The following is a 24,058-nucleotide window of genomic DNA, read 5'->3' as shown; positions in this document are numbered from 1 at the left end:
TACTGACCCCAGAACTGGTCCATCATATATTCTGGGGCAGCAAGTATCTCCTGGGATTGTCCCAGGTAAACCAGGACATAGACTCACACTTCCTAGATGGTTAATGCCCACCTCACTGACTGGTAAGAAGAAAATGAATGGACATCTCGGCACAGTGAGTGGCCGAATTCAGGTCAAGCTAGCTGCTGTTCTCTGTGCTCTTCTTCGGCGTGTGACCACTTGAACTAGCACTGGCTCCTTCTTTCCATCTCCTCCTTCTTTCCTCTGTCCCTTCACCTCCTGACCTCTGCTTGTTGTCTTCACCTCTGCCACCAGACCTCTGCCCCCCGACTGCCCGGCGTTAACGGGGTCTTACAGCACTGCTTACCCTCTTTACGCTTGATCCCAGGGCTGGGGACAGCCAAGCCCGTGATTCTGGGCCCTGACCTGTTTGATGGAGTTGTTGCTCCATTTCTCTGACCTTGCACGTAGGGCCTGAGCACTCTTAGGAGTTAGGGGCAGGGTGGTGTGAGGGAGGAAACCAATTTGCACAGACACGTTCCTACTTTATGTTCTCTTCACAACTTTATTCTCCAGGCCAATGCTTCCTGTCTTGCCCCGTCTAGTTCACCCTTGGGTTCATATCCAGAGATCTCTCAGTATCTTCTTTGTATAGGTGGAAACACCCTGGAAATCTTCAGGCTCGAGGCCTGAGGAACACTTTTAAGAGCACAGAATTCGGTGCTCCTTCACTGCTGCCTGGCTGCTGGCCTCCAGAAGGGAGAGCAGGAATGGCTGCAAGGTTGTCCCTGCAAGAGTAGAGGGAGGCCAGTCTCCCTGGGGAGGGGGAGTGGTGGAGTCCTGTCTGGCTCAAGGCAGAGCCTGGAATCCGAGTGGGACAGGAAGCCCCTGTTGGGGTGAGAGATATGTTTGGGTCAATGGTGTAACTCCCTGAAAAACCTCCTGTCCTCTGAGGGCGCACCTGCTCTCAGATCAGTGTCATGTCAGTACGGGTCCCCCCGCGTGCCTCGGTTTCCCGGCGTGTGTCAGGAGCCGCTCCTACTCGGGCAGAAGGGCGCTGCAGGAACCAGCTGCGGGGCGGACGGAAGGTCGCCGCGGGCTGACTCGTCTGCGCTCGCAGCTTTCGGTACCCAGGCGGGAAGTGGCAGAAAGTGCAAAGCGGGAGGAGCCCCCAGAAGCTGCGAGGGCCGCCGGTGTCTAGCCGGGAGGCCGAGCCCGAGAACATGCAGGTGCCGGACGTTGGCGGGTCGGTTTGCGCCGGGTCCGACCCCGAGGGCCTGCAGGTGCAAGGGGGCGGGGGCTCCAGGCGTCTGGCCGCCGAGCCGGGGCGGGCCGGGCCGCGGGGCATTTAAACCCGGACGACTGCCAGCGAGGGACACGCGCCGGCTCCGCGCCCTCCTTCGGCCACCCTCTCCGCTTCGGATACCGGCCGGGCACGATGCGGTCTTCCTTGGCTCCGGGGGTCTGGTTCCTGCGCACCTTCTCCAGGGACAGCTGGTGAGCCGGGCTGGGGGAGGGAGGCGCGCCGCACCCCGGAGCAGCTCCCCGCCGGGTCCGCAGCGCCGCGGGCCGGGAGCGCCGGCTGTCGGCCGGGGGACAGCCGGGTGCCGGAGGACAGCCCGCTTTGCACGGCCCACCGAACCCCGGCTTGCATGCTGGGCAACAGAGGCCAGGGGCGGGTGGAGCGGCGGATAAAGTGGCCGCTGGAGTTGCTGAGTGTCCCTTTTGTTCTCTCCTACTCCTTGGATCATACAGAGACCAGAACCCCGTGGTCCTGGGACCTCACCTAGAGGGGGTTCGGTCCCAAGGGACATAACCTTTCAGAGCTGCCGCTGCTCCTCGGCTGAACCGTCAGCCCACCAAGGAGTCCCCTGGCTTCTGCAGTAGCCTTCCACCTGACCATGTTGGGGGGTGCGGTGGGGTGGAGGGCTTTCGGCTCCCTCTCCATCAGAGGCCACACGCGGGAGTAGTTTGCTTGGTCCACACAGTGTTTTTTGAACATCGTGTTAGTTGCCATCATTGACAAGTGGTAAAATTCAACGTAAATAGCCAGAACCCCAGCTTCTCTTGAGAAACGGTTTAGCAACACCAGGCCTAAATTCCCAAATTCTATTACTGGGGGTTGAGGATCACCTTTAGGTAGGGTGGGTGCTCTTAAGATGACCAACTTTTTGGTTTTAAGACGGAAAATCCTACGTACCCAACCCCCTCCGTCCTGGGCACATTGGGATGCTTGTCAGTTGGGGACAGCCCGCACTGGTGACAACCTCAGTCACTTCCAGCCTCTTCACTCATTTGCATTACTTATTTGATCCTTCTTCAGTTTAGGGCTGTTAAAATATTTTTCACAAAAAGATGAAATCATGACTCTGATAGGATAGAACAATGAACATGTGTTAAGGATTTTATTTGCTTATAATGAGAGAGGCAGAAAATGTTATGCTCAGTTAAAAAATCCAGGAAGGGGGGAAGAGGGGGTGATTGCTTAATGGGTACGGAGTTTCAGCTTGGGAAGATGGAAGGTTCTGGGGATGGCTGGTGGGAATGGCTGCACGACAGTGCGAAGGTACTTCGTGCCACTGACCTGTACACTTAAAAATGGTAAAGTTCATGTGATGTATATTTTACCACAATTAAAAAAGAACCTGAAGAACTTGCCCATTTATAAATCAGGAATATGGAGACAAAACTGGTTTTTCCACAGGTTGGGAGAAAAGACTATTAATTTGAAAGTGTCATTTCATACACATGGCTTGTATGACTTATCAGTTACCTACCACTGCAAAGATTTATAAAACAGCCCAGAGTCAAGGAAAGGCTAGAATCTGATAACTGGAGGGGTGTCCTCTAGACAATTTACAGTTTCCCAGGGAAACTTTTTTTTTTTTCTGAAGTCTCCCCTGTTTTGATCAAAATTAGTTGCAAAGATTATTCCTGATCACAAAATCAGGCCGGTCTCATTAGATTTGATCTGATTATGTCTGTAGGTACAGCCAGAGTGTTAATCTACGATATAGGCCTTGTTAAGTTGCTCCGCTGGAAGTTTTCATAAGAAATCTTAGACAGGAGTTTGAAAAGCCTTTATTTATTATTCTTTATTATTTACTGTTTTGAGATTAGGAAGCCAAGACACTGGTTTTCACCCTAGGTTTTACCTGCTGTGGGCAAATTCCTCTTTTCTTGAAGTCCCCAAAATATCCTAAGTGTCCCGGGCCTGCCAGGGAATGACCTTCCTTATTTGCCTATGAGGGAACACAGTAAGCCAGTTTTCTTGGGAGGGTTTTATTAGTATTGGCTCCGTGCAGTCAAACTTAGTTCCTTAAAAGGGGCTGGCTATATCTGATTGAATGATCATCATTGTCAAATATGACATTCCACGTAGGACCTTGGTTATATAATCAATTTTTCTAATTACATCCGTGTTAACAACAACAACAACAAAAAGACAGGGCACCTGGGTGGCTTAGTCAGTTGAACATCTGGCTCTTGATCTTGGTTCAGGCCTTGATCTCGTGGTCGTGAGTTGGAGCCCCACATTGGGCTCCACACTGGGCATGGAACCCACTTAAAAAAGAACAACAACAAAAGAACAGTTTCTTACTGAGCTTTTGCTAATAACCATATTGCTGTGAAAAGCGGGAAGACTCAACAAAAGTTTCTGAATTTGGGGGGTAGGGCGGTCTGGTGGGGAGAATAAGATATTTGCAAGTGTTTCGTTTTAGTTTACAAAACCAGAATCTACTAAATTGTTATGGGTTGTACATGGTTGAAAAAACTAAAAGGGCTTCCTTATTATTTCCAGAAAATCGAACACTGTAACATCAATAATATTCTGAATGTAAATGACAGCCATCCCTCATCAGTTCGCTTAGGCCTGTGCGATTCTTATTCCACTGAGTCTTGGGTTAGCAATGTCAAAGACCTGTCTGCTTTCTCACTAGAGTTCTGGAAATCCTGACTCAGTCTGCTGATATGTTCTTAAAGACGCGTAAGCAATACCGTGAGAGGCCTGTAGCCAAGACTAAGTACTTGGTACAGTGCTTTTCTGAGAACTCTCGGTTGATAAAGATAAAACTTTTGGCCTATAGCTGATCGCAGAGCCTTTGGGAAGAAGCATCAGAACGAAGCCACTGTCTGTAGGTGACAGAGACCAAAAGAGGCATGAATTAGCTTATTATGGTAATTTTCAAAAGTGAACGACAACCTGATGAGAATTCATGACAAGAATAATGTGGCTAACTAGGAAATGTGGTTGTTGCTGAGATATACAAAACAAAATCAAGCCAATGTCTAGAAACATAGTAAGGTAAAATTCAAATTCAAAGATGGTGAACGTTACATCTTGATTTATAAAAATGGATGAACACAATTTGTATGGAGAAAAAAAATCTTGGGATATTTAAAAATCCCGAGATATAATTTATATAATATACCAAGGGTATACCAAGAATATCAACTCAGGAGAGTCAGTAAGACTGCAGTAAGTCCTACACATCTGTATTTTATTTAAGTAACCTCCACACCCCACGTGGGGCTCAAACTCACGACCCCGAGATCAAGAGTCACACGCTCGTCCTATCGAGCCAGCCAGGTGCCCCCACACCTCTGTATTTTAATAAAACTCCATATAGGAAGGTCCGATGTACATCCCGAGTGGAAAACCACTGACCTAGAATATGCTCAGTTCAAATTAAAGAAGTAAGGTTGCAGCCCAGGTAACATTTTAAATCAGAACCATAATCGGGACTGGTCGCACCGTATTGTTACCGTCAGGCAGAGCACTGCCGGGGCGTGGATACGTGGCAGGAGATTGTGGACCCAGAGGGCGCTGAGAAATCGGGAGGAACATCTCCTGGAGCATACAGTTTGTGAAATATTTATATAAATAATAACATTTTACCTTTAGAAATTTAACCTAGAGGAGGCTGAGTGTCTCTTCTGATTTCACAATTATTTCCATGCAGTTGGTCAATAGCAATATATCAAATAAAACCAATGATTTGCAGCACGTTTCTTTTTAAAAAGTGAAAAAGCAGATTTTCCAGGGGCCCTCTTGGATATCTCATTGGTCGTTTTAGGTATGAAAGATGTCCAGAAAGTTTTATTTTATTTTGCATTTAGGACTCGATTTGGGGAAGGCAAAAAATCAAAAGTTGTTAGGACATTCGAATGCTTATCCTGAGTGCCTAAGAAACTGTTCTTATCTACCCATTTGAAAGTGACAATAATACTTTAAAAAATAAGCATGGAAGGTAACATTGTAAAGAAACTTAGCTGTTTCCTAAAAATCTTTGTTTTAAAAAGTATGGAAAAGTATTCAGTAAGACACCAGATTTTTGCCATCTAGGCACATGACCCGAGAGGTAAAAGAGTAACATTTACAACCTCTCTTTAAGAGCAGACCAATAACCAACATTCAAGAAAATTCTGTCACTTTAACAGAGAGAAAACCAAATTCTACTTTTGCATTGACATATTTGATACTAAAGGAACCACAGGCTCTTTTTGAAAATAATATGAATAAAATTAAAACTGAGCCAGATTTGGACAAAACTGTAACATAATTACTTATTTTCAGACTTATTATTTGCACATACTGTAATCCAAAGCAAATCAAATTCTCTTTTCACAAACCTTCTATAAATTTATCCATTCAGGTTTTGTCCTCTGCTGTCTTCTTTCTCATTCTGGAATGACTGGTCTTTTACTTTAGGATAAAACTTCTCTTTTTCTCTTCTTATTAAAAAAACCCATATCTCATCACTATGTATGCCAAATGGTACCTGTCTGCCACTATTGTTCCTAATAGAGTTTCATTCATATATATTAATTATACCCTTTAACCAGAGTAACTTCTATTTTAGAGAAAGTAGGGTTGGGAAAGGTAGATAATTATAAACAGCCTGTCCCACCTCAGCATTTTAGAAGAGCTCATGAATACACCTAACACAGCTTTCTACAAGCACACACGTCATTTAAAGTATGGTGCACACTTTTTAAAGTATGACTTCGGCTCTGTACCGTTTTCTCCAGCATCTCCCAGATTTAAGACTGATCTGGATTGAAATCCTTTCAACTGTATGCCTTGTGCAGTTAACTTCTCTAAGCTTTGGTTTCCCCGTCGGTAAAAATCAGGTGGGTTCTGGAGAATAAACATGATATGCGAACACCCTTGACTCTCCGTGGCTGAGGCAGGGCCCTCAGTAAGTGTCCTTTTCCTCCTTTCCTGCTGGGTGTAGGTCCGGACTCCTACCAAACCCTAAACATGAATGTGGTGCCTACTGTAGACACATTCTTATTTGGAACTCTGGGGCTTGCCGTCGTGAATAAGACCTGGTCCTGCCTTCTTGCAACTAAGAATCAGACTCTTCTCAGACTTGCTGCCTCCGCGTGCTCCCAGGGAGGGCATTTAGGCAGAAGTGAGGAAAGCAGACCTAGAGAGACCTTCCTGGACTAGGACACGGGAGGCTGGGCCCCCCGAGCTCTGTCGAGCAGGGCTGCCAGCGTTGCCTACCTCACGGGATTGTTGGGAACATTACGTGAGGTGCAGTGTGTCAAGTACTCAGACCAGGGCCAGGCTCCTATGAAGCACTGACTAAGCCTGAAGTATTGACTATCCTTCTACGCGCTGCTTCTGCTCTGCCCCAGACCTTGTTGACTTGTAGTTCACCGCAAGGCGATGATTTGTTTCCCCGCCTCACATGTGGTGTAACGAGGCACAGAGAAGTTTCGTCGCTTGTCCAGCCCCGCATAGTTAGCACACGACTGAGCCCAGGCCCGGGGTCTCTCCGCCGTCCTCCTGCTGCGAGTGTGGGAGGGGAGCCGTCACAGGGCCTCACACACATCACTCAATCCCTTTGAGGCTCCGCGTCCTCGTCTATAAAATGGAAGTGACACTGTGCCTACACCGCAGGGTTTTGGTGAAATGAAATGAGAAGATATGGAAAGCACTAGGCCCAGCGGCCAGCTTCCAGCTTCCAGCTAGTCCTTGGTCACCGCCAAGGGCTTGGGCCTTTCTGTGGACGGAGGGAGGGATCCCACCCCAGGAGGAGGGAAAGGCAGCCTGGGACTCGGTGGAGGTGTTCTGAGCAGGGGCCACGGAGCCAGCAGCGCACAGAAGGGACGACAGCCGGTGTGTTGGGGACGGAAGCCATGTAGCTGCAGCTGGCGGGGCGAGGGCTGTGGGAGGAGCGGCCCCTGGGGACCTGCCTGACAGAGACAGGCAGCCGGAAGTGTGCGAGCAAGAGCCAGAGCCTGAGAGGTTTCTGCCCGGGGAGATGTCACTCCTGGCCCTCCTCCTCTGTGTCAGGATGGGGTGGAGAGCGCCTTTGCAGCCTGGGAGTCCTCCCAGCCCTGGGCCTGGCCGGTGCCCGCCTGCTGGCCTAGCGTCTGCGTGGGCCCGTCTCGGGGCAGCTGGGAACATGGGCCTCTCGCCAGAGATGACTGTGGCTGCTGCTTACCGGGCTGGGCCCATTTCCTGGGGCCCTGAGAGGGAGAGGCACTCAGGAAAAGAAGAAGAGGAGCCTGTGGGAGGGGGGACCGGTTGGATGAGCAGGAATCAGGGGGAAGGAAGGCCTTGGGCAGGCAGGAAGGCAGGAGCTGTGAACTCCCACATTACTGTGTTTTCCCCACACCCTAATCTTCCCCCGTGAGCTGGAAAGGCCCAGGCTGCCTGCTGCTGCTGGAACAAACGACTCTCCTTCCAGAGTCTGCCGAGGGCTCATGCTGCCAGATCCTAGCGCCCACCCTCGGGGGACCCAGAAGACCCCGCTGTTCGCTCCTCCCCTGCTATAGCTTACCCAATCCTCGAACTCCTGCGTGCAGGACTTTATGATCTTATTAAAGAATTTCCAACTGAGGCTTAGAGAGTCCAACAACTTGCCCAAGGCCACAGTCAGCGGCAGGACTCAGCCTCTTTTGGTCTGATGTTCTTATCCCTGTTCTGCTGGGGCCCTGATGCTGCCTGAGTAGCTTTGTCTTGTCTGACTTTCCTGGGAACTGCAAACAAGTGCTTGGTAAGGGCGACAAAAAGGGCTCCTTAAAATGAGCTGTGGCGATGAGGGGCTGCTCTGGAAAGGACTGGAAAGCCGAGAGGAGAAACTGGGGGACACGTTATTATCCCCGCCCCCCAACCCTTTGGTCTGCTCAGGGTCAGAGCTCATCACAGAGCATATGACCCTGTGGTGCTCCCCTCCCCCCCCTCGTGACTGCTGCTTTCCCCCCAGCTGCCTTCTGCTTCCTCTTCCTCCCTGCCATTTCCTCTTTCCCTTCTTGCAGAGCAGACTCATACCTCCCTTGGCTTTGGGGAGGGTATCTGACTTAGGGCCCGTGGATGGGTCTGGAATGGTTGATGTGGCTGGTCAAGGCCTTACTGCTTCCACTCAAACTGAGTGCTGAGGTTGGAGCGGAGTTATCCCAAAGTAACAGCAGAATGGAGGACAGACACCAGGGACAGAGGCTCTGAAGCCCACGACCCACCCCCCCATCTGACTGTCCCTGAGTTGGTATGTGTGTTGTGGGGGGCAGTGCTGCTGCTCTCCTCTTGGCCCCTGGCTCATGCCTCGTACCCTGGATCCTTCACGCTCAGGGCCAGGGGTGGATGAGGGTGAGGCATGGGCTGGGCTTCTAGAGACTCTCGAGGGGCAGACCATCATCTTACCTTGCTGGGTGGGACCCCCGCTCTGCCATCCTCAGCACATTTCCGTCTGTGCTGTTTGCATAGCGTTGACCACCTCTTCCAAACCCTTCTAACTCTCAGACTCTTCCAGAGGTTTCCAGTTGCCTGAGCAAAACATTACGCTGTCGCTGAAAGCCACGTCTTTTCATTCCAGCTGAGCACTCAGAGTTCCCTTACAGAACCTCCTTCTCCAAGCTTTCCTCTTTCCTGAAAGTGATCATGATCTTATCTACTCATTTATCCTATAAAGTCCTGGGCTTCTTGTGGCCACCTGCCAATTGCTCCCTTTGCTGGAAAGGATCTTGGGACCAAGCTCTGAGTCAGGTTGATCACTCTGAGCAAACTCCTGAGTCCCAGCTGGAGGAAGGGTAACAAGTAGAGGATTCCTTGGGCTGGCTTTCTGCCCCAAGAGGGCTTTGGGCCCTCCCAGACGTGGCCTGCCCCGTCCCATCCTGTGTGCTGAAGCCCTGGCTCTGGCCTCAGCCCTGTGGCGTCTTTTCCAGGCTGGCCTCTTGCTACCGGGATGTCTCCCAGGGGCCGTGGAGGATTTGGCGGGGGTGGGGGGTGGGGGGGGTAGGGGGTGGTGGTGGTGGCAGTCTTGCCACTGGCCCGGTTCTTACTGTTCCCAGCCTCTATCCTTTCCAGATCTGCGGAGTCCCAGAACAAGCACCTCCAAGGATAGGCCACTGAGTCCCATTTCCTCAGGGCCAGTGCCAAGCTCACCTGCAGCCGCAGCCAGCCCGTCACCTGGCTACCTGAGCAGCCCTAGACATCTGCTAGCAGCCCCTGGTTCATGCATGGGGACGTAGGGGATGGCTGATGAGGGAGCCTAAGTCCCCAGTGGCCTTACGGGGGGTGGGGAGGGTAGCAATGTGGTTGCAAAGCAAGGAAGCAAGTACTGGGGTTGACCTCGTAGCCACTGGGGAAAGGGGGCTTCTTTCCACCACCTCCTAAGGCCAGCGTCCCCCTCCTGTGCTGTTTCCTATAGTTTTTGGTGGGTGTACTGGGTGGTAATAGGTCCTATGGGGTTTTTGTTTGTTTTTAACCCGTTGCTGCTTTGGGACACATGGATCCTTGTCCTTATCTCAGAAGAAGTCCCAGTGCCAAGTCTTAATAAGGTCGCTAGTTGGACTGTCCACTAGTAGTTAAGAGATAGCTAGTTCGCCTCTCTATCTAACTTGGTTACTGAGTAACCAGTGTTGGGTCAGGGGAGGTTGGGACTGTAAGAAGTGCCACTTTCTGCTAATAAAGATTTAGAGGGTCATGGGGCAGCCGGCCTCACCGGAAACCGTCTGGGGGCCTCATCGTCCCTGGCCTGTCAGCCCAGCCTGACCCAGCACCCGGGCTGCCATCCCTCCCCTCACAGCCCCCCGGGCCCACTGTGTAGATGTCCCCTGCTCCCTTCCCGGGGCCTCTTGACTCTGAAGAAAGCACTCATGAGAAGGGAAGTGAAACCTGTGGTTCCACACGCCCAGGAGCCCCTCAGCTGTCTTTCCTGTGACAGACTCTGAGTCCGGCAGCCTTTGGTCAGCTTAGTTCAGCCCTCCGTCTGATCAATGACCCCAGTCCCCTTTGAATGGTGGCACCTTGGCCTTTTTCTCAGAATAGCTGCCAAAGTGGAATGGAATGGAAAGAAGACTGTGGAATGGGAAGTGAATTGGACGAACGGGAGGCCTGGCTCCAAGGGCGCCCTGCCCAGCTAGCCATGGGACTCTGAGCTCCTCCCCGCGCCTCTCTGGAGTCCAGGGAGGAAGTCCCAGAGGGCACGGATGCCAGGCCTGACATCACACCTGCCCCCCTACCCACGCCCCCCACCCCTGAATCATGACTCTTCTGCTGTCTTGGGTGTCAGGTTTTCTACTGGAGGTTGGGGTCAGAGCTGGGGGAAAGGGCAGGCCGGGCCCCTGGAGGAAGGCAAGGCTGGAATCTCACAGGTCAGGATACTTGTGTGGGCCCCTGCTGACCCTCCTTATCTGCTCCCGAGGGAGCATCTGGGCAGGCCCCAGCAGGCCAGAGTCTCTGCTCCATCTCATTGCAGGCTCTGGGTTGAAGCAGAGTGGAGGTGGGGAGGGCGTTTGGGAGGAGTAGGGTGGCTGGGAATGGTACTAGATCGCTGGGTTCCTCGTTGGCTCTGACCAGCTCCTGGGAGGGCTTCCCGGGCGACACCAGGCTCGGTGGCTGGCAAAGGTCTTCCTCACTGCTGGGCCCGTCACGGGAGAACAGGCAGAGCTGGGCCCTCAGCGGGCTTCAGGGATCTGTCAGACGCAGAGGAAATCGGATTTGTCTCCATGTAGCTGCGTCCATGTAGCAGCCACACTGGGCTCTGCTGAGTCCCTGGGGGTCTTAAAGATGGCTCAACAGGCACCTGGGGACTAGGGGGAGAGTCCTATTGGGTTCACCTATCCTTGAGAGAGATGCCCTTGGTGCCCTCATCCACGTGCAACTGCTGAGGAAACCAGAGGGAAAAAAGATTGAGGAACTCGTGTTTGGTTACCTGATACGTTCGAGGCATCCCTCAAAACACTGAGCTTTTTCCTGCCCTGGGTGCTTCCCAGACAGGGCACTGGACCAGCTATCTGTTGGGCCATAGTTTCCTTTCAGCCATTACTCTTTGAGGAAGGCCAGCCAGGCACCCTCTTCAAATCCCCTGAGAGAATTTCCCCCAGATTCTACAAGTCCCCAAACTGGAGGCGTGAGCCATATGCTGATGGGTGGGACCCGGAAATATTATTGCCACTAAGCTTTCTGATGTCAGTCACCGTGACAGTCACTCAGAGTGACCCCACGTTCCCTGGAGAACTCCAGTCCCTGGAGGTCCTCTGGGATCCATCCATGCGCCCTTGGGAACTGGTGGCCAGAGGGCCCTGTTCGTAGACGAGCGTAAAATCCAGGCTGAATAGTTGGAACTTCATTCTTAACAGCATGGAGAGCCACTGGAGAAATATTAAGCCATGGAACGGAGGGGGGGCGTGTGTGACTTGGTTCTCTTCAGAAGGTGACCGTGAGGTCGTGGAGAGAGGGGAGTCAGGGAACCCAGGTAGGAAGCTCAAGTCTGGGGTGAAGGAAGAAGCTAAAAGCAGGCTCTTCTGCAGTTCCCCTGTATTTCACCAGTGGTAGCCTTCATGACACATTTGGGGGAAGCGAGTTTGGGGTTCGGAGGCAGAGCCCTAAAGAGGGCAGACTGAGCCTCCCATGTCCTGCCCCTTAGCTTCATGGAGCTGAGGGATGGAAAAGGCTTCAGGGCCCCTCCTCCCCTTCCCCATCCTTCGCCATGAGATCTTGAATAACCCAAGGCTCCGGATCTTTCCTAATGCCTGCCCCTTTCTCCTGGGTTGTGGCTCCATTTTGAGGTCTATTTTCCATGTGCTTCCCGGCGGCCAGCTGCTGACTCAGCTCAGCTGACGCCGTGCTGGGGAAGCAGACTCTGACTCAGGAGGGCATCGAGGCCCTTCCCCCAGACCCTCGGAGAAGGGCAGGGGCCGGCCGTGGGGAGGATACTTGAGTGGTGCCTGGTTGAACTGTTCTTTCCATCCCAGACCGGTCCTTGGGGTGAGAAGTGGGGGAAGGAGAGGGCACATGGGATGTGTGAGCCGCAGATGGAAAGAATGACCCTTCTGTCCAGTGGGATGGACCAGACGGGGCCTGGGAAGATGATGTGGATTCCGGCCTCCACTTTCCCGCTGTTGCTACATTTCCAGCAGCGTCTGGGCTCTGCCCTCGCTGGGCTGCCACAGCTGCCGTGCCTGTCATGTTGGAGGCTTAAGAGGAGTAGTGAGTTCACGTTAGAGACAGACCCTTCGGACGTGGCAGCCCCCCACTTGCCCCCACCATTTCTGGTATTTTAAAAACAATTCTGCTTGGCTGCTACCCTGTCTCCACAGCGTACACGGGCCCACACAGGGGCGTCCTGACCTCATTGGGGTCACAGGACAGTAGAGGTGATGGGAGGTGACGAGAGCGGTCGGGGAGGCGGGGGGCATAATTTGTGTTGTCTAGGGGGCTGGCTAGCTCTGCTGGAAGGCCTCAGGCATTGGGACCAGAGAGACAGGGCCCTCTGAGCCCCCTGGCCTCCGGGCATCTGCTCCGACCCTCCCCTTGGCCTCTCTGTCCCAAGGAACCTGTGTCTGGTGGGGACCCTGAGTGCAAGCGTCGGTGGTGCTGAGGCCCTGGGGTTGCAGAGTGAGCCCCGTGGGGTCCTGCGCCTGAGCTCCCACTGGGGTGGCTTCCCGCTAAGCCAGACGCCTGCCTCGTCCTGCAGGTTCCGAGGCTTCATCCTCCTGCTCACCTTCTTCATCTACACCTGTTATCACATGTCCAGGAAGCCCATCAGCGTTGTCAAGGTGAGGCTGGCCTGGCGGCAAGGAAGAAGGCAGGAGAGGCCGGGCCCCCGCAGAAATAAATTCTAGGAGAACGGTCTGCAACTCATTCCTTAACTGTAGCCATGGAGACGACGCCTTCACATGGCCGAGCCCCCCTTTTAGTAGTCGTTCTTCCTAGAGAACTTTCCCGAGGTGCTCCTTTTGACAGCAGTGTTGCCGGCTGTGGCTGGAACGGGAGGGCAGGGACCCTGGGCTGTACAGGCTTTATTCAGACTCCCCTTGCCCTTCACTGAGGGTCTCACGCGGCCACTTGCCCCCGTAGCCACTTTCTGCAGGAGGAAATGCCAGAGGAAGGAGCACGGAGTCCGGCAGGCAGGCAGTGGTGCTGATGTGGTTGGCGGGGAGGGGGGAGAGTGTTTGCTCGTCTCTGGGCTGAGTGGGCTCTGACGCCGGGAGATGACCCCTGACCTGTGCACCCTCTTGCCTCTTCAGAGCCGTCTGCACCAGAACTGCTCGGAGCTGGTCAAGCCCGTCAACGACAGCCACAGTCTCAATGACACGACGTGGTGTGACTGGGCTCCATTTGGTAGGAACGGGGCACGCTGCTCTTCCCCACCGGTCACTTCCCCGCCCCAGGAAGAGGTTGTCTGGGGCCAGAAAGGGCTTCTTGCAGGGGCAGCCAAGCACCAGCTCTGTCTCTCCCATCTGTTCCCAGATAAGAACAACTACAAGGAGTTACTGGGGGCCGTGGACAACGCCTTCCTTGTGGCCTACGCCATCGGCATGTTCATCAGGTAAGGGCCGGGCCTGGAACTGTCCCAGAGTGGGGTGGCCCAGAGCTGCTGGCTCGCCCAGGTGGATAGGAGGCCAAGACGAGGGCACACACCACCAGCCCCTGGCCATTCTCCTTTCCTTCCCGCGGCCGCTCGGCCTACGCCTTCTGCTGGCAGACTCCCGTTCCTAGCAGCTTCTTTCCCTGGAAAGCCTTCCCTGGATGCCCCCTCGGAGGCTGTTCTGTCAGACGACAGTGGCGGTGGTATGGCTGGAATATGGTTTGTCTCTGAACGGGGATCCTTCATGGGTGGCCCTGGACGCAGAGATAGCTAGGAAACCCGCCATCCTCTCCGGGGCCTAAACTAGCCCAGCAAGCATGGCTTTGGCGTAGCCAGCCTGGTGTCTGTTGCCAGGAACCAAAGGTGAAGAAGGCAGGGTACTGCCTCCCAACAGCTCACAGCCTCACGGAGGTGCCCGGTTCAGCAGCAGCTGGGTCCAAACCAGTGTGGTGGCTCAGTGACAGGATGGCGGTGCTGCCTTCACTCAGAGGAGGGGCGCACGCCAAGGGACTGAGTGGGGAAGGAGGAGGGGGAGTTCAGTCTTAGAGTGCTGAGCTGCACGTGTTTTGGGGCAACCAAGTTCAGATGTCTGGAAGGCCTCTGGGTGTGATCCTGCAGGGGGAGATCAGGATGGGAGATACCCGGTTGGAGCTGTGTAACATGGAGGTGGTAGTTAGAGCCATAAAACTGATGCAAGGGACTGTGCCCCAGGGAAAGTCAGGGAGAGGGAGCCGTCAGCCAAGGGCAGGGGGTGAGGAGGCCAAGGAGAGATCATTGCAAGGAGCATGTTCAGCAGCGGCAACGAAGGCAGCGAAGTCCAGTGAGTGCAGCCCCAAGGGCCTCCCTGGCAGGTGGCAGGCAGCACAGAGGTCATCGGTGGTCACTCGGGCCTGGGGTCACTGGCTCAGTGGTGCGCTGGGGGAGGTAGCAGGGGGCTGAGCTGAGGACGCAGCTGGTGATCAACCACAAATCCACCTCTCTTCTCCAGCGGGATTTTTGGGGAGCGGCTCCCCCTCCGTTACTACCTTTCAGCTGGAATGCTGCTCAGTGGCCTTTTCACCTCGCTCTTTGGCCTGGGATACTTCTGGAACATCCACATGCTCTGGTACTTTGTGCTCATCCAGGTACGAGCCTCCGTCTTGCACTCAGACCGCTGCTCCATCGTGGGAAGGATTGTGGAGGCCGCTAGTCCTTCCCAGCCACCCCAGGTCACAGCAGAATTGGGCCGTGCATAACCCCTTCCCAGCCCAGTGCTCCCCTGTTAAGCTTCGGGGCCCTTCTTCCCACTTCTCCCCATCATGCAGATCAGGCATTTGCTTGCTGGGTAAGGGCACTACCCTGAGGTCCCTGAGAACGCCTGAGGGCCTCGGTCTCTGCAGGAAGGCTCTTGGGCCAGAGGAGAAATCGGCTCGTGGCATTAGGGTATGTGTGTGTGTGTGTGTGTGTGTGTGTGTGTGTGTGTGTGTGTGTGAAGGGGGTGCTTGTAGCGTGGGCTGTGGAGGGCCCCGCAGCCCGGGAGGGGGCACAGGGACTTTGCGGCATGGCCCAGGCCTGTCCCACTTACCTCCAGTCTCCCTGCAGATCTGCAACGGACTTGTCCAGACCACAGGCTGGCCCTCTGTGGTGACCTGCGTTGGCAACTGGTTCGGGAAGGGAAAGTGAGTGTGGAGAGAGAGGAGGAGCGGGAGGAGGAGGGGGAGGTAGTCTGGGAGGGCTGTGGGCAGTGAGGCGGTCACTCACGGCCCCTAGTATAATTTCAGGGTGAAAGGTTAGAAACTTGTGTCCGTCTTGCTGACTTTCACGTTTAGTTAAGTGTTTTAGTGACTGAAAAGCATTACTGATTTTCTCATGGATACGGTTTTAGTCCATAAAACAGGCCACCTTAGTTACATATTTTCCTCATAAAAGATGGATTTCCATTTTGCATGAAGACAAAAATGAAGCCTATAAAACTTTATTATTATTATTATTTTGTACTTAAACTGGCTTTTGTGCAAAAAAAAAAAAAAAAAGTCACTTTCGAGCAGGGTTCCTCCAGCTCAGCCCTCCTGGACATTTGGGGCCGGATCGTTCTTGCCGTGGGGCTAACCTTACACTGGCAGGGTGTTCAGCAGCTTCTGCCCACTAGACGCCAGTACGATACCTGGAGCGGGGACAGTTGAAAGTCTCCAGACCGTGCCTCTGTCCCCTGGAGGCAGGGTGGCCTTGGTTGAGGACCAGTGGTTTAGAGCAGCAGCCATGGAGGGAAGAGGGGTGGGGCTGGATGTCCTCAGGGTGGGGAGAGCTCCGTCTGGAAGGCCTGGGTGAGCCGGCTCCTGTTGCTGGCTGAGGGGAGTGGGACCCCAGGCCTTGCTGTCACCCGCTTGGCACCAGGCCAGCCCTCCCGCACCTCCCTGACTGGTTGTCTTTGGGCTTGGAGGCTGGAGGCAGCCAGCTTTTTGCACTTGGCCAGGGCAGTTGTAATGAACCCTGTGCTTCTCTTTTGACTTTTTTTTTTTCTTCTCCCCTTTTCTTCCCTACCCTTCCTCCCTCCCCTCCAGGCGGGGCCTCATCATGGGCATCTGGAACTCACACACATCCGTGGGCAACATCCTGGGCTCCCTGATCGCTGGTGTCTGGGTGAATGAGCAGTGGGGCCTGTCGTTTGTGGCGCCTGGCGCCGTCACAGCCGCCATGGGTGTCATCACCTTCCTCTTTCTCATCGAATGTGAGTGGACCCCTCCCTCCCTATGGGGCTCAGAACTGAGCTCCCCCTTCTCCTCTTGGGGTCTGGGAGAAGGCAGCTGGCTCGAGGGCGAGGATTACTGGTCACGGAGCCAGAGGACCCGTGTGTGGCCTGGAGCAAGCAGCCCCTCTGGGCCTCAGTTTTCTCATTTGTAACCGAAGAATAGCCTCTACTAGCTAGGGCTGGTTAAGGGCTCAGTGAACTGTGCAGTCGGGACGCCTGGCCCGTGGCTGTGCTCAGCAAGTGTGAGCAGGGGTGGGCGGAGGGGACGGGACCCTCCTCACCCGCTGTCCTCCTCTGCATTCCCTGATGGCCTCGGGAGACAGTGCAGCCCGGCAGTGTGGCCACTTTGCAGCCAGGGAATGAAAGTCCACAAAGCAGTTGATGACCCTGGTGACAGATTGTTAGGGCAGCCAGGCCTGGAAAGTGCCTCCCGAGCCCAGGTTCCAGGCTCCCTCGTGCTGGGAAGTGGACTGGCCATTAATTTAGCGGGTGAGGCCTGGCCTGCTGGGAAGCTTCTTAGAAGGTTGGTTTTTTTTCAGACCCAGAAGATGTGGACTGCACGGCTCCCCAGCACCACACGAGTGTGAGCCCCCCAGCCCGCCCCCTGCCCTGCTACTCCATCCGCAGGGGCAGGTCCCAGAGAGGACGAGGGGGTGGGAGGAGGGATCCATGTGGCCGCAGTTACAGCACAAGGTCAATGTCAGGGCCTTGGGCGGGCTCCCCGATAGCCTGAGTGGACCTGGCAGGACGGTAGTTTGGTCCTGGAGGGGGGCGCATAACCCCTCCAGCCTGGGAGCCTCTACCTCTCACGCGGGTGACCCCCCCAGCTGGTGGGCGGTGGTCCTTGGCTGTGCCCACAGCCAGGGCTCCTCTCTGTTCAGGATGGGCTGGAACAGAACCAGGACAACGCTGAGGACCTTGGCAACGGTCCCTGCACTAACAAGGAGAGCAGCCTGGAGAGCGCGGCCAGGTGCTCCAAGGAGCCAAGTGTGCAGCCCGCCGCCATCAGCTTCCTGGGGGCGCTCCGGATACCAGTGAGAAGTCTGGGGAACGGAGGGAAGCGAGAGCTCTCTAGGTGTCCCTGCTGGATGTCAGGAGATGGGGGGGATGCTCCGGGTGATCGATGGCTTCCAGAATGTCTTTCTATGAGGTGCTTTGGGGGAGTAGCCAACTTGGGAAGGGAAACATGGGAGGCTTGTCTGGACACAGCGTTTGAACACAGGCACATGGCTTTGATCGCGACTGGAGATGTCCTTGAGGTTGCTTTGTGCGGTTGGTGGTGGCGGAGCGGGGAGTGCTGAGCCACTCCTGGGGCTCCCCCTGGCCAAGGATATCTTGCGTGCCTTTCCATCACACCCTCTGTCGTGCTCTCCAGGGTGTGGTCGAGTTCTCCTTGTGTCTGCTCTTCGCCAAGCTGGTCAGCTACACCTTCCTCTACTGGCTGCCCCTCTACATCTTCAACGTGGGTAAGTCTGAGGGGAAGAAGAGGGGAGCACGGGGTCTCTGAGGAGGCCAGGGCCACCTCTGATGGGAAGAGGAAATCTGTCACGTGACGCACGGGATTCCAGATACAGTCACGATATCTGCGGAACCTCTCCTAGGGAAAAGGGAGACTCTATAAAAAATTTTTGTTTATTTAGTTTTTAGTTGGAAGTTAGACCTTGCACACTACTTCATAGACCCCGATTCCAGCCACCTTTCTTCTCTTGGTCCAGAGTTGGGGGTTAGGAACTCAAAGCTGTGTTCTGTAACCCTTCCTAACTTCTTCTCCAGCCTTGAGTATAGGAGTACCCCCCTCCAGCCTGTCTGGCTCGTAGATGAGAGGGACTGGATGGTGTGGGGACAGGTCTGCCTTTGAATGCCTCCCCCACCCCCGGGAAGACGGCCTGGTGAACTACCCCACTGCCTTGAAGCCTGGTAGTGACCACTGCTCTCCTTTCCCCAGGGGCTGCCAGGAGGCTCCCGGGATTGATGCCTGGTGCCTGGGTCAGCGGCACTGCCCTCCTTCTGGGCCCACTCTCCCCCGCCCGCCCCTGCCCTCCGAGCTCTGCCAGGGCCCAAGCCCTCCGCCCCGGGGCTGTGCTGTTCCCTCCAAGCCCTGTGGGAGGGCAAGGCTGCTTTGCATGCTCTGTACTTGCTCTAAACAGGATGCTGTGGGGATTACGCAAGACCAAATCCCAGCCCATAACTTGCCCAACAGCCCCATCGCAGGGCCTCTCTCAAAGATAGAGGGAGTGCACCAGGCAAGCTCTGTGGACACTGGGACTCTTTGTTGTGTGGCCTTGGTGCCGACTTCAGAGTATGAGTCAACCCTGAGGGTTAGGCTACAGTTCCAGCTTCTGGACCTTCCTTTTTCTAATCCAAGGACAGGGCCTGGGACCTGAGGTCCCCATCCGCCTGTGAGTCTCCTTCCTGGCTCTATTAGCAGAGACCTCACATGGGTGCGGGGGCTTCTGGTGGAGGCTGGCCAGGAGCTCGGGAGCAGAACATGAACCGGGCTGGCTGAGCTGCTCCTGCATGAGAGCAGCTGGGCCCCCTCCCCCCGCCTCCGGGCCAAGGTGGCCCAGTGGGACAGGGTTCTTCTGCGCCAGACCCCCGTGCTTTCGGGGGATGGCTTTTCTGAGAGGTCAGAGCCAACCTGCAAGGGGAGAAGGAAGTACAGGATGGGGTGGAGGGCAGAAAGGGCATCAGACTCCTGCAGATTTACTTGTGACCCTGGCCAACGGCTTCCCATGGGTCCTCGCTCCTTCCTCTGAAACTAGAGGCAGTGGGACTGGGTCAGATGCTCTGTAGGGCTTTTTCTGGCCGTGGCATTCCACGACGTTTGCTCTGAGCCCCCAGGTCTGACCACATATTTGTTTTCCGCAGCTCACTTCAGTGCCAAACAGGCTGGGGACCTGTCTACCCTCTTCGATGTTGGTGGCATCATGGGTGAGGCCCTGCCCCATGCTGCCCTAGGCAGTATTCCCCCTTTCTTTTGTGGGGGTAGAGAAGGAAGGGACAGGTCCAATGTGACATACCTGGGCAGGTGGCATCAGAGAAAAAAAGGGCTCCCGCCCAGCTCGGGAGCCCTGAGAGAGTTGACCCTCGTGTTTGATCTTCCCATAAAGCAGTGGGTGCAGGGAGGGCTTCAGAGGGAGAAGCTCGCTAGCTCTGGATGCCCAGGCCCAGGCTAGTGTGGGCTAGAGTGATGGGGCAAAGCTCGGGGTGCCACGCTAGCGGGAGGCCGTGCTCACACCTGGAGCAGCGGTGTGTGAGCTGCTTTGTGTTCTAGGCGGCATCATGGCGGGGCTCATCTCCGACTACACCAATGGCAGGGCCACCACCTGCTGCATCATGCTGATCCTGGCCGCCCCCATGGTGCGTATACGCGCAAGAGCAAAGTGCGCATGCTCGTATGTACCTGTGCGGGCTGCTGAAATGTGTGCGCACCTGCGCGTTTATGCACACGTCTGTCTCCGCGAGCGTGTACCTCCATGTGCATGCTGGGGGAGAAGCCAGGGGTGGCACAGAACAGAGATTCAGACTGAGAATTCTGGGAAGGGGTTAGCAAGGGTTTGGCCTTGGTGGAGAAGGGGGAGGCCAGCTGCTAAACTTCCTGGCCCAGGAAAGAAGAAATTAAGGTTAGATAGGAGAAAAGCCTTTTTGAGAAATAGGAAACAATAGCTTCCCACATCTTAGACCCTCCATCCCAGGGACCATTAAAGACCAAGAGGTCTGGGTTTGAGAAGAAAAACAAGTAAGGTGGCCTCTGGGGTTCCCCGGCAGGAGAGGGTGTGCCAGACTTCTGGGCTCCAGTCTAACCCAGGCAGCCCAGGGGGAGGCCTGGGTGTGACCCTGCCGCTCCCTTTTCCTCTCTCAGATGTTCCTGTATAACTACATTGGTCAGAACGGGATTACCAACTCCATAGGTGAGGGGGTGGCTGCAAGTCCGGCCCACACACAGGAAGAGCATTGCCTTGGGGGCCCAGGAAGCTGCCTTGGGGGCATTGGTGGGAGGCACAAAGAAGTGGAGGTTCTCAGCCTGATGCCTGGGAGGGCTCACCTGCTTTGGGGCTGGGGCTGGAGGTGGCCCCTCATCCCTAACCAGCTGTCTTTGTCACTGCCCCAGTAATGCTGATCATCTGTGGGGCCCTGGTCAACGGCCCTTACGCGCTCATCACCACTGCGGTCTCTGCTGACCTGGTAAGCAGGCTGCCCTCCTGAGTCGGGGATGACTCTGGGCATTTGGTCAGGGCCTGGGGTCTCCAGGTCCAATACCCTACATCCCCTCCCTGAAGCACAGAGATTCTGGTATAGGAGGTCCTCAAAGCTCTTCAGAATCTGCCATTGGCACCCCCTTTCCTCTCGACTCCAAGCCCCAGTTGCTGCCTTTCCCCAAGTTAGCCCCAGCCCAGTCCTGGTGCTGCCTCTCGGGTTGGGTCTCCCCACTCCGTTCTCTCTCCCCAGGGAACTCATCAGAGCCTGAAGGGCAATGCAAAGGCGCTCTCCACGGTCACGGCCATCATCGACGGCACGGGGTCCATAGGTCTGCGACTCCAGCTTTGGGGCCCTGGCAGCTGAGCCCCGAGCCTTGCCTTGGGCACACTTCTCGGAAAGCTGCCCTGGGGTGGGCAGGGAGGTTAGGGCCCCTTGTTGGGGGCCCTTCTCTGACGCTGTGTTCTGCACAGGTGCGGCCCTGGGGCCTCTGCTGGCCGGGCTGATTTCCCCCACGGGCTGGAACAATGTCTTCTACATGCTCATCTCCGCCGACATTCTGGCCTGCTTGGTACGAGTTCTCGGGGGTACACAGATGGGTATTGGTGCGGGCGAACGGCCTGTCGTGCAGGCTGGACCCCTGGAGGTCCAAAGCATTGGCCACGAGGGGCTCTGGGACAATGAGAACAGCTGTCCTACCCTGAGAACCACTTTCTTCCCGTGGGTGAACTCCCGCCAAATGAAACTGTGTGCCCATGACCCTCCCTCCTGGAGCCCCCCCCCCCCCCCCCCGTCACCCGGCACTGGGGACTGACCATGTGGTCAATGCTAATGTCGCCCTCCCCTCCCTCTGTGCCTCCAACTCCCCACAGCTCCTCTGCCGGTTGGTGTACAAAGAGATCATAGCCTGGAAGTCATCCCTGAGCAGAGACAGAGGGTGAGTCCTCCAGACAGCTTAGCCCCACCTCTCTTCTCACAGGAGTGAAAAACCAGTGCTCACTTGCTCTGCGCTCAGTCTGAGCCGCCCTGTGGTGCAGACTGGGGTCTGAGCCCCCCTGTGGCGCAGACTGGGGCCGGACCCGGGAGGGGCTCCATGCCCCCCACCCCCACCCCCAACCCCGCTGATGTGTCCTCTGTTGTCCTCATATGTCTCCATAGCTCTAGCTTGGCCCTAACCCACCCACGGTAGTATTTTCCTCAAGTCCCATGACTGTGAGTATTTTCTTCAAGTCGGTGGCACGTGTGCTGTTAGAGTGGGGCCTGCATGCAAATCCTCTCTCCTCCAATATGATTTTTTTCCAACTTTCTCTTTTTTCTTGGGGGCCAGCTCCGAAGACTCTCCCCCGAGCAGAGCATGGTGCTTGGGAAGTGTTTCCTAAGGAGCCCGAGCTGCCACAGAGGTTGGCAGACTCTTCTCCTTAGGGGGAGTGGCAGGGCTTTGGCTGTACCCCTAGGACAGAGGCAGGATCCAGGGCAATCATTTTCCCTCTGAACTCAGACTCTGAGCCCTATGTGCCTCAAGTTCAGAAGCCAGGATCATCTGGCCCCTCTGTCTGGGGTGTACAGACAAAACAACGACCAATCAAAGCCTCTGGGATGAAATTCAAATCAAGCCCCGGTGGCTGGCTGCTGTGTCCTCTGTCTGTTGCCCAGTGGTGGTGGGTGTGGAGGCCACACAGATAGGTTAGTGGCCGAGGCAGAGCCAGCAAGAGGCTGGGCTGTGTACTGGTGCTGAGGGTGATGCTGTCTCTGGCCTTTCTGGCTCTCCTTCTGAGCAGGAGACTCTGGCTAATGGGGAGCTGGCCGGAGCCGTGGACCTGGTCCTGGATGGTAAACGTGTGGGAGAGGCCCCTGGGGTCATGGTGACCAGCACCATATCGGGGAAGCTCTTCCCCTGAAGGATGGCGTCTTCTAGGATCAGGGGGAGAAAAATTGAGAGCAGGAGGCCTAAGCAGAGTGTCCACCCCACCTGCCCTGAGGAGGACTGGTGCTCCTCCTGCCTGCCTTCCTGGGCCAGGCCTGAGGGGAGACTGGGAGGGGAAGAAAAGCAGCAGGGGGGGGATGAATATTTAGTCAGCGTCTGCTCCTGGAATTGAGTGCCTTCAGACACAGCGCTTACCTCTCAGCAACCCTGAGAGGTTGGTTCTGTCATCTACAGGTGAGAGAACAGAGGCTCAGAACTCAGGGAATGGGCCTGAGGCCTTCAGCAGAGCCTAAATTTGAACCCTGTGTGGGGGGCCTGCTTTTCTCTGTCCTCCTGCCAGCCTGAGCTGGGCTGCCTCTGAGGAAGGCCGGTGTGTGGGGAGCAGAGGAACTTGCTAGGGGAGGGGGAGCATTGGGCCTAGAACCAGAAATCCCTGGGCAATCCTGACTTCTCAGCTCACTTGCATTCATAAGACCGTGGGCATATCCTCTGAGCCTCCACAGGCCTATGTGCATAACGTGGGGTGCGCATCCCTAAGCGCCTGACAAGGTGATCTGAGGCTGAGACAGGATGGGGTCTGTGACCCCCGGGTTGTCAAACCAGCAGATGTGGTACCAACATGACAAGGTTTTCGGTATCATCCTGGCTTGCTACTTGCCGCTGAAGGGGAGAAAGGGAGCCCTAATGACAGAGAACAGGGATGAGAGGCAATTATTAAGAGACCCTACACACCTGCCTTCCCTGTCCCCACCACTGGGGCGGAAGCTTATGAACCTGTCTGTGTCTTACTTTCCCTTCCCTGCCTCTCTCCCCTCCTGCAGGTACAAAGAGATATGAAGCCCTCTTTGGAAGAGAAGCACGGAGGGTCCCAGCTGATTCCAAAGTGCTCCCCCGGCCCCCGCACGGGGGGCAACACAATGGAACCTGCCACAGAGGGGCTGACAGGACCGCTGGGGGGCTGGGAGGTTCTCCGCGGGAAGGGACTGCCAACATGAGGAATGCAGGACTCACGGCCCTGAGCTCTGGAAGCTGCAAGCAGAAGTGGCGGGAATCAGAGCTGAGTAGTGTCTCCAGCTCCGTAAGGAAAGGACATGCTCAGACTCTTGCTTGTTCAGATTCCAAGACAGAAGGCAGGGGCTTGACGTGGGCCAAGACCCGGCAAAGATGTGTCTCTCCTTCCCACGTGGAATTTGCACCTCAGTGATCAGCCTGTACCTCTCGGTGCATTTCTGACCCTATTTCTGAGCCGCCCAGCCTCGCTTCCTTCCTTTGCCCGCGAGCCGGTTTTCTCGTGTATTTCCCATGTTGGAACCTCTTCTACCCTGCACTGGATCCTCTTTCTGACTCCTGACCCGAGTCAATTAAAGTGTTATCGCTGTA

The 24,058-nt window shown here is 55.3% G+C and overlaps 2 protein-coding genes across 2 annotated transcripts in view; one reads left to right on the top strand and one right to left on the bottom strand.

Annotated features, from left to right (window-relative positions):
• The first annotated feature begins 1,001 nt into the window (after positions 1-1,001).
• Positions 1,002-24,058, top strand: SLC37A2 (solute carrier family 37 member 2). The gene is made up of 18 exons (XM_087868319.1): positions 1,002-1,497; positions 12,936-13,017; positions 13,489-13,582; positions 13,712-13,790; positions 14,818-14,953; positions 15,411-15,487; positions 16,370-16,536; positions 17,097-17,140; positions 17,439-17,591; positions 17,933-18,023; positions 19,426-19,488; positions 19,832-19,917; positions 20,420-20,468; positions 20,669-20,742; positions 21,007-21,085; positions 21,228-21,325; positions 21,627-21,691; positions 23,500-24,058. The coding sequence occupies exons 1-18, from the start codon at positions 1,439-1,441 to the stop codon at positions 23,513-23,515; spliced, it is 1,512 nt and encodes a 503-aa protein (XP_087724445.1). The 5' UTR covers positions 1,002-1,438; the 3' UTR covers positions 23,516-24,058.
• Positions 15,768-24,058, bottom strand: part of TMEM218 (transmembrane protein 218) — a 30,359-nt gene continuing 22,068 nt past the window's right edge. Inside the window, exon 6 of the transcript XR_006779765.2 lies at positions 15,768-18,154. The gene's annotated coding sequence lies outside the window, so the exon portion shown is untranslated. The remainder of the gene's footprint in view (positions 18,155-24,058) is intronic.

The sequence above is a fragment of the Ursus americanus genome, chromosome 16, assembly GCF_024610735.1.
Source record: "Ursus americanus isolate L20-20 chromosome 16, mUrsAme1.1.p, whole genome shotgun sequence".
Lineage (NCBI taxonomy): Eukaryota > Metazoa > Chordata > Mammalia > Carnivora > Ursidae > Ursus > Ursus americanus.
Note: the sequence above shows the minus strand (reverse complement) of the source record. Positions and strands in the feature narration are given on the sequence as shown.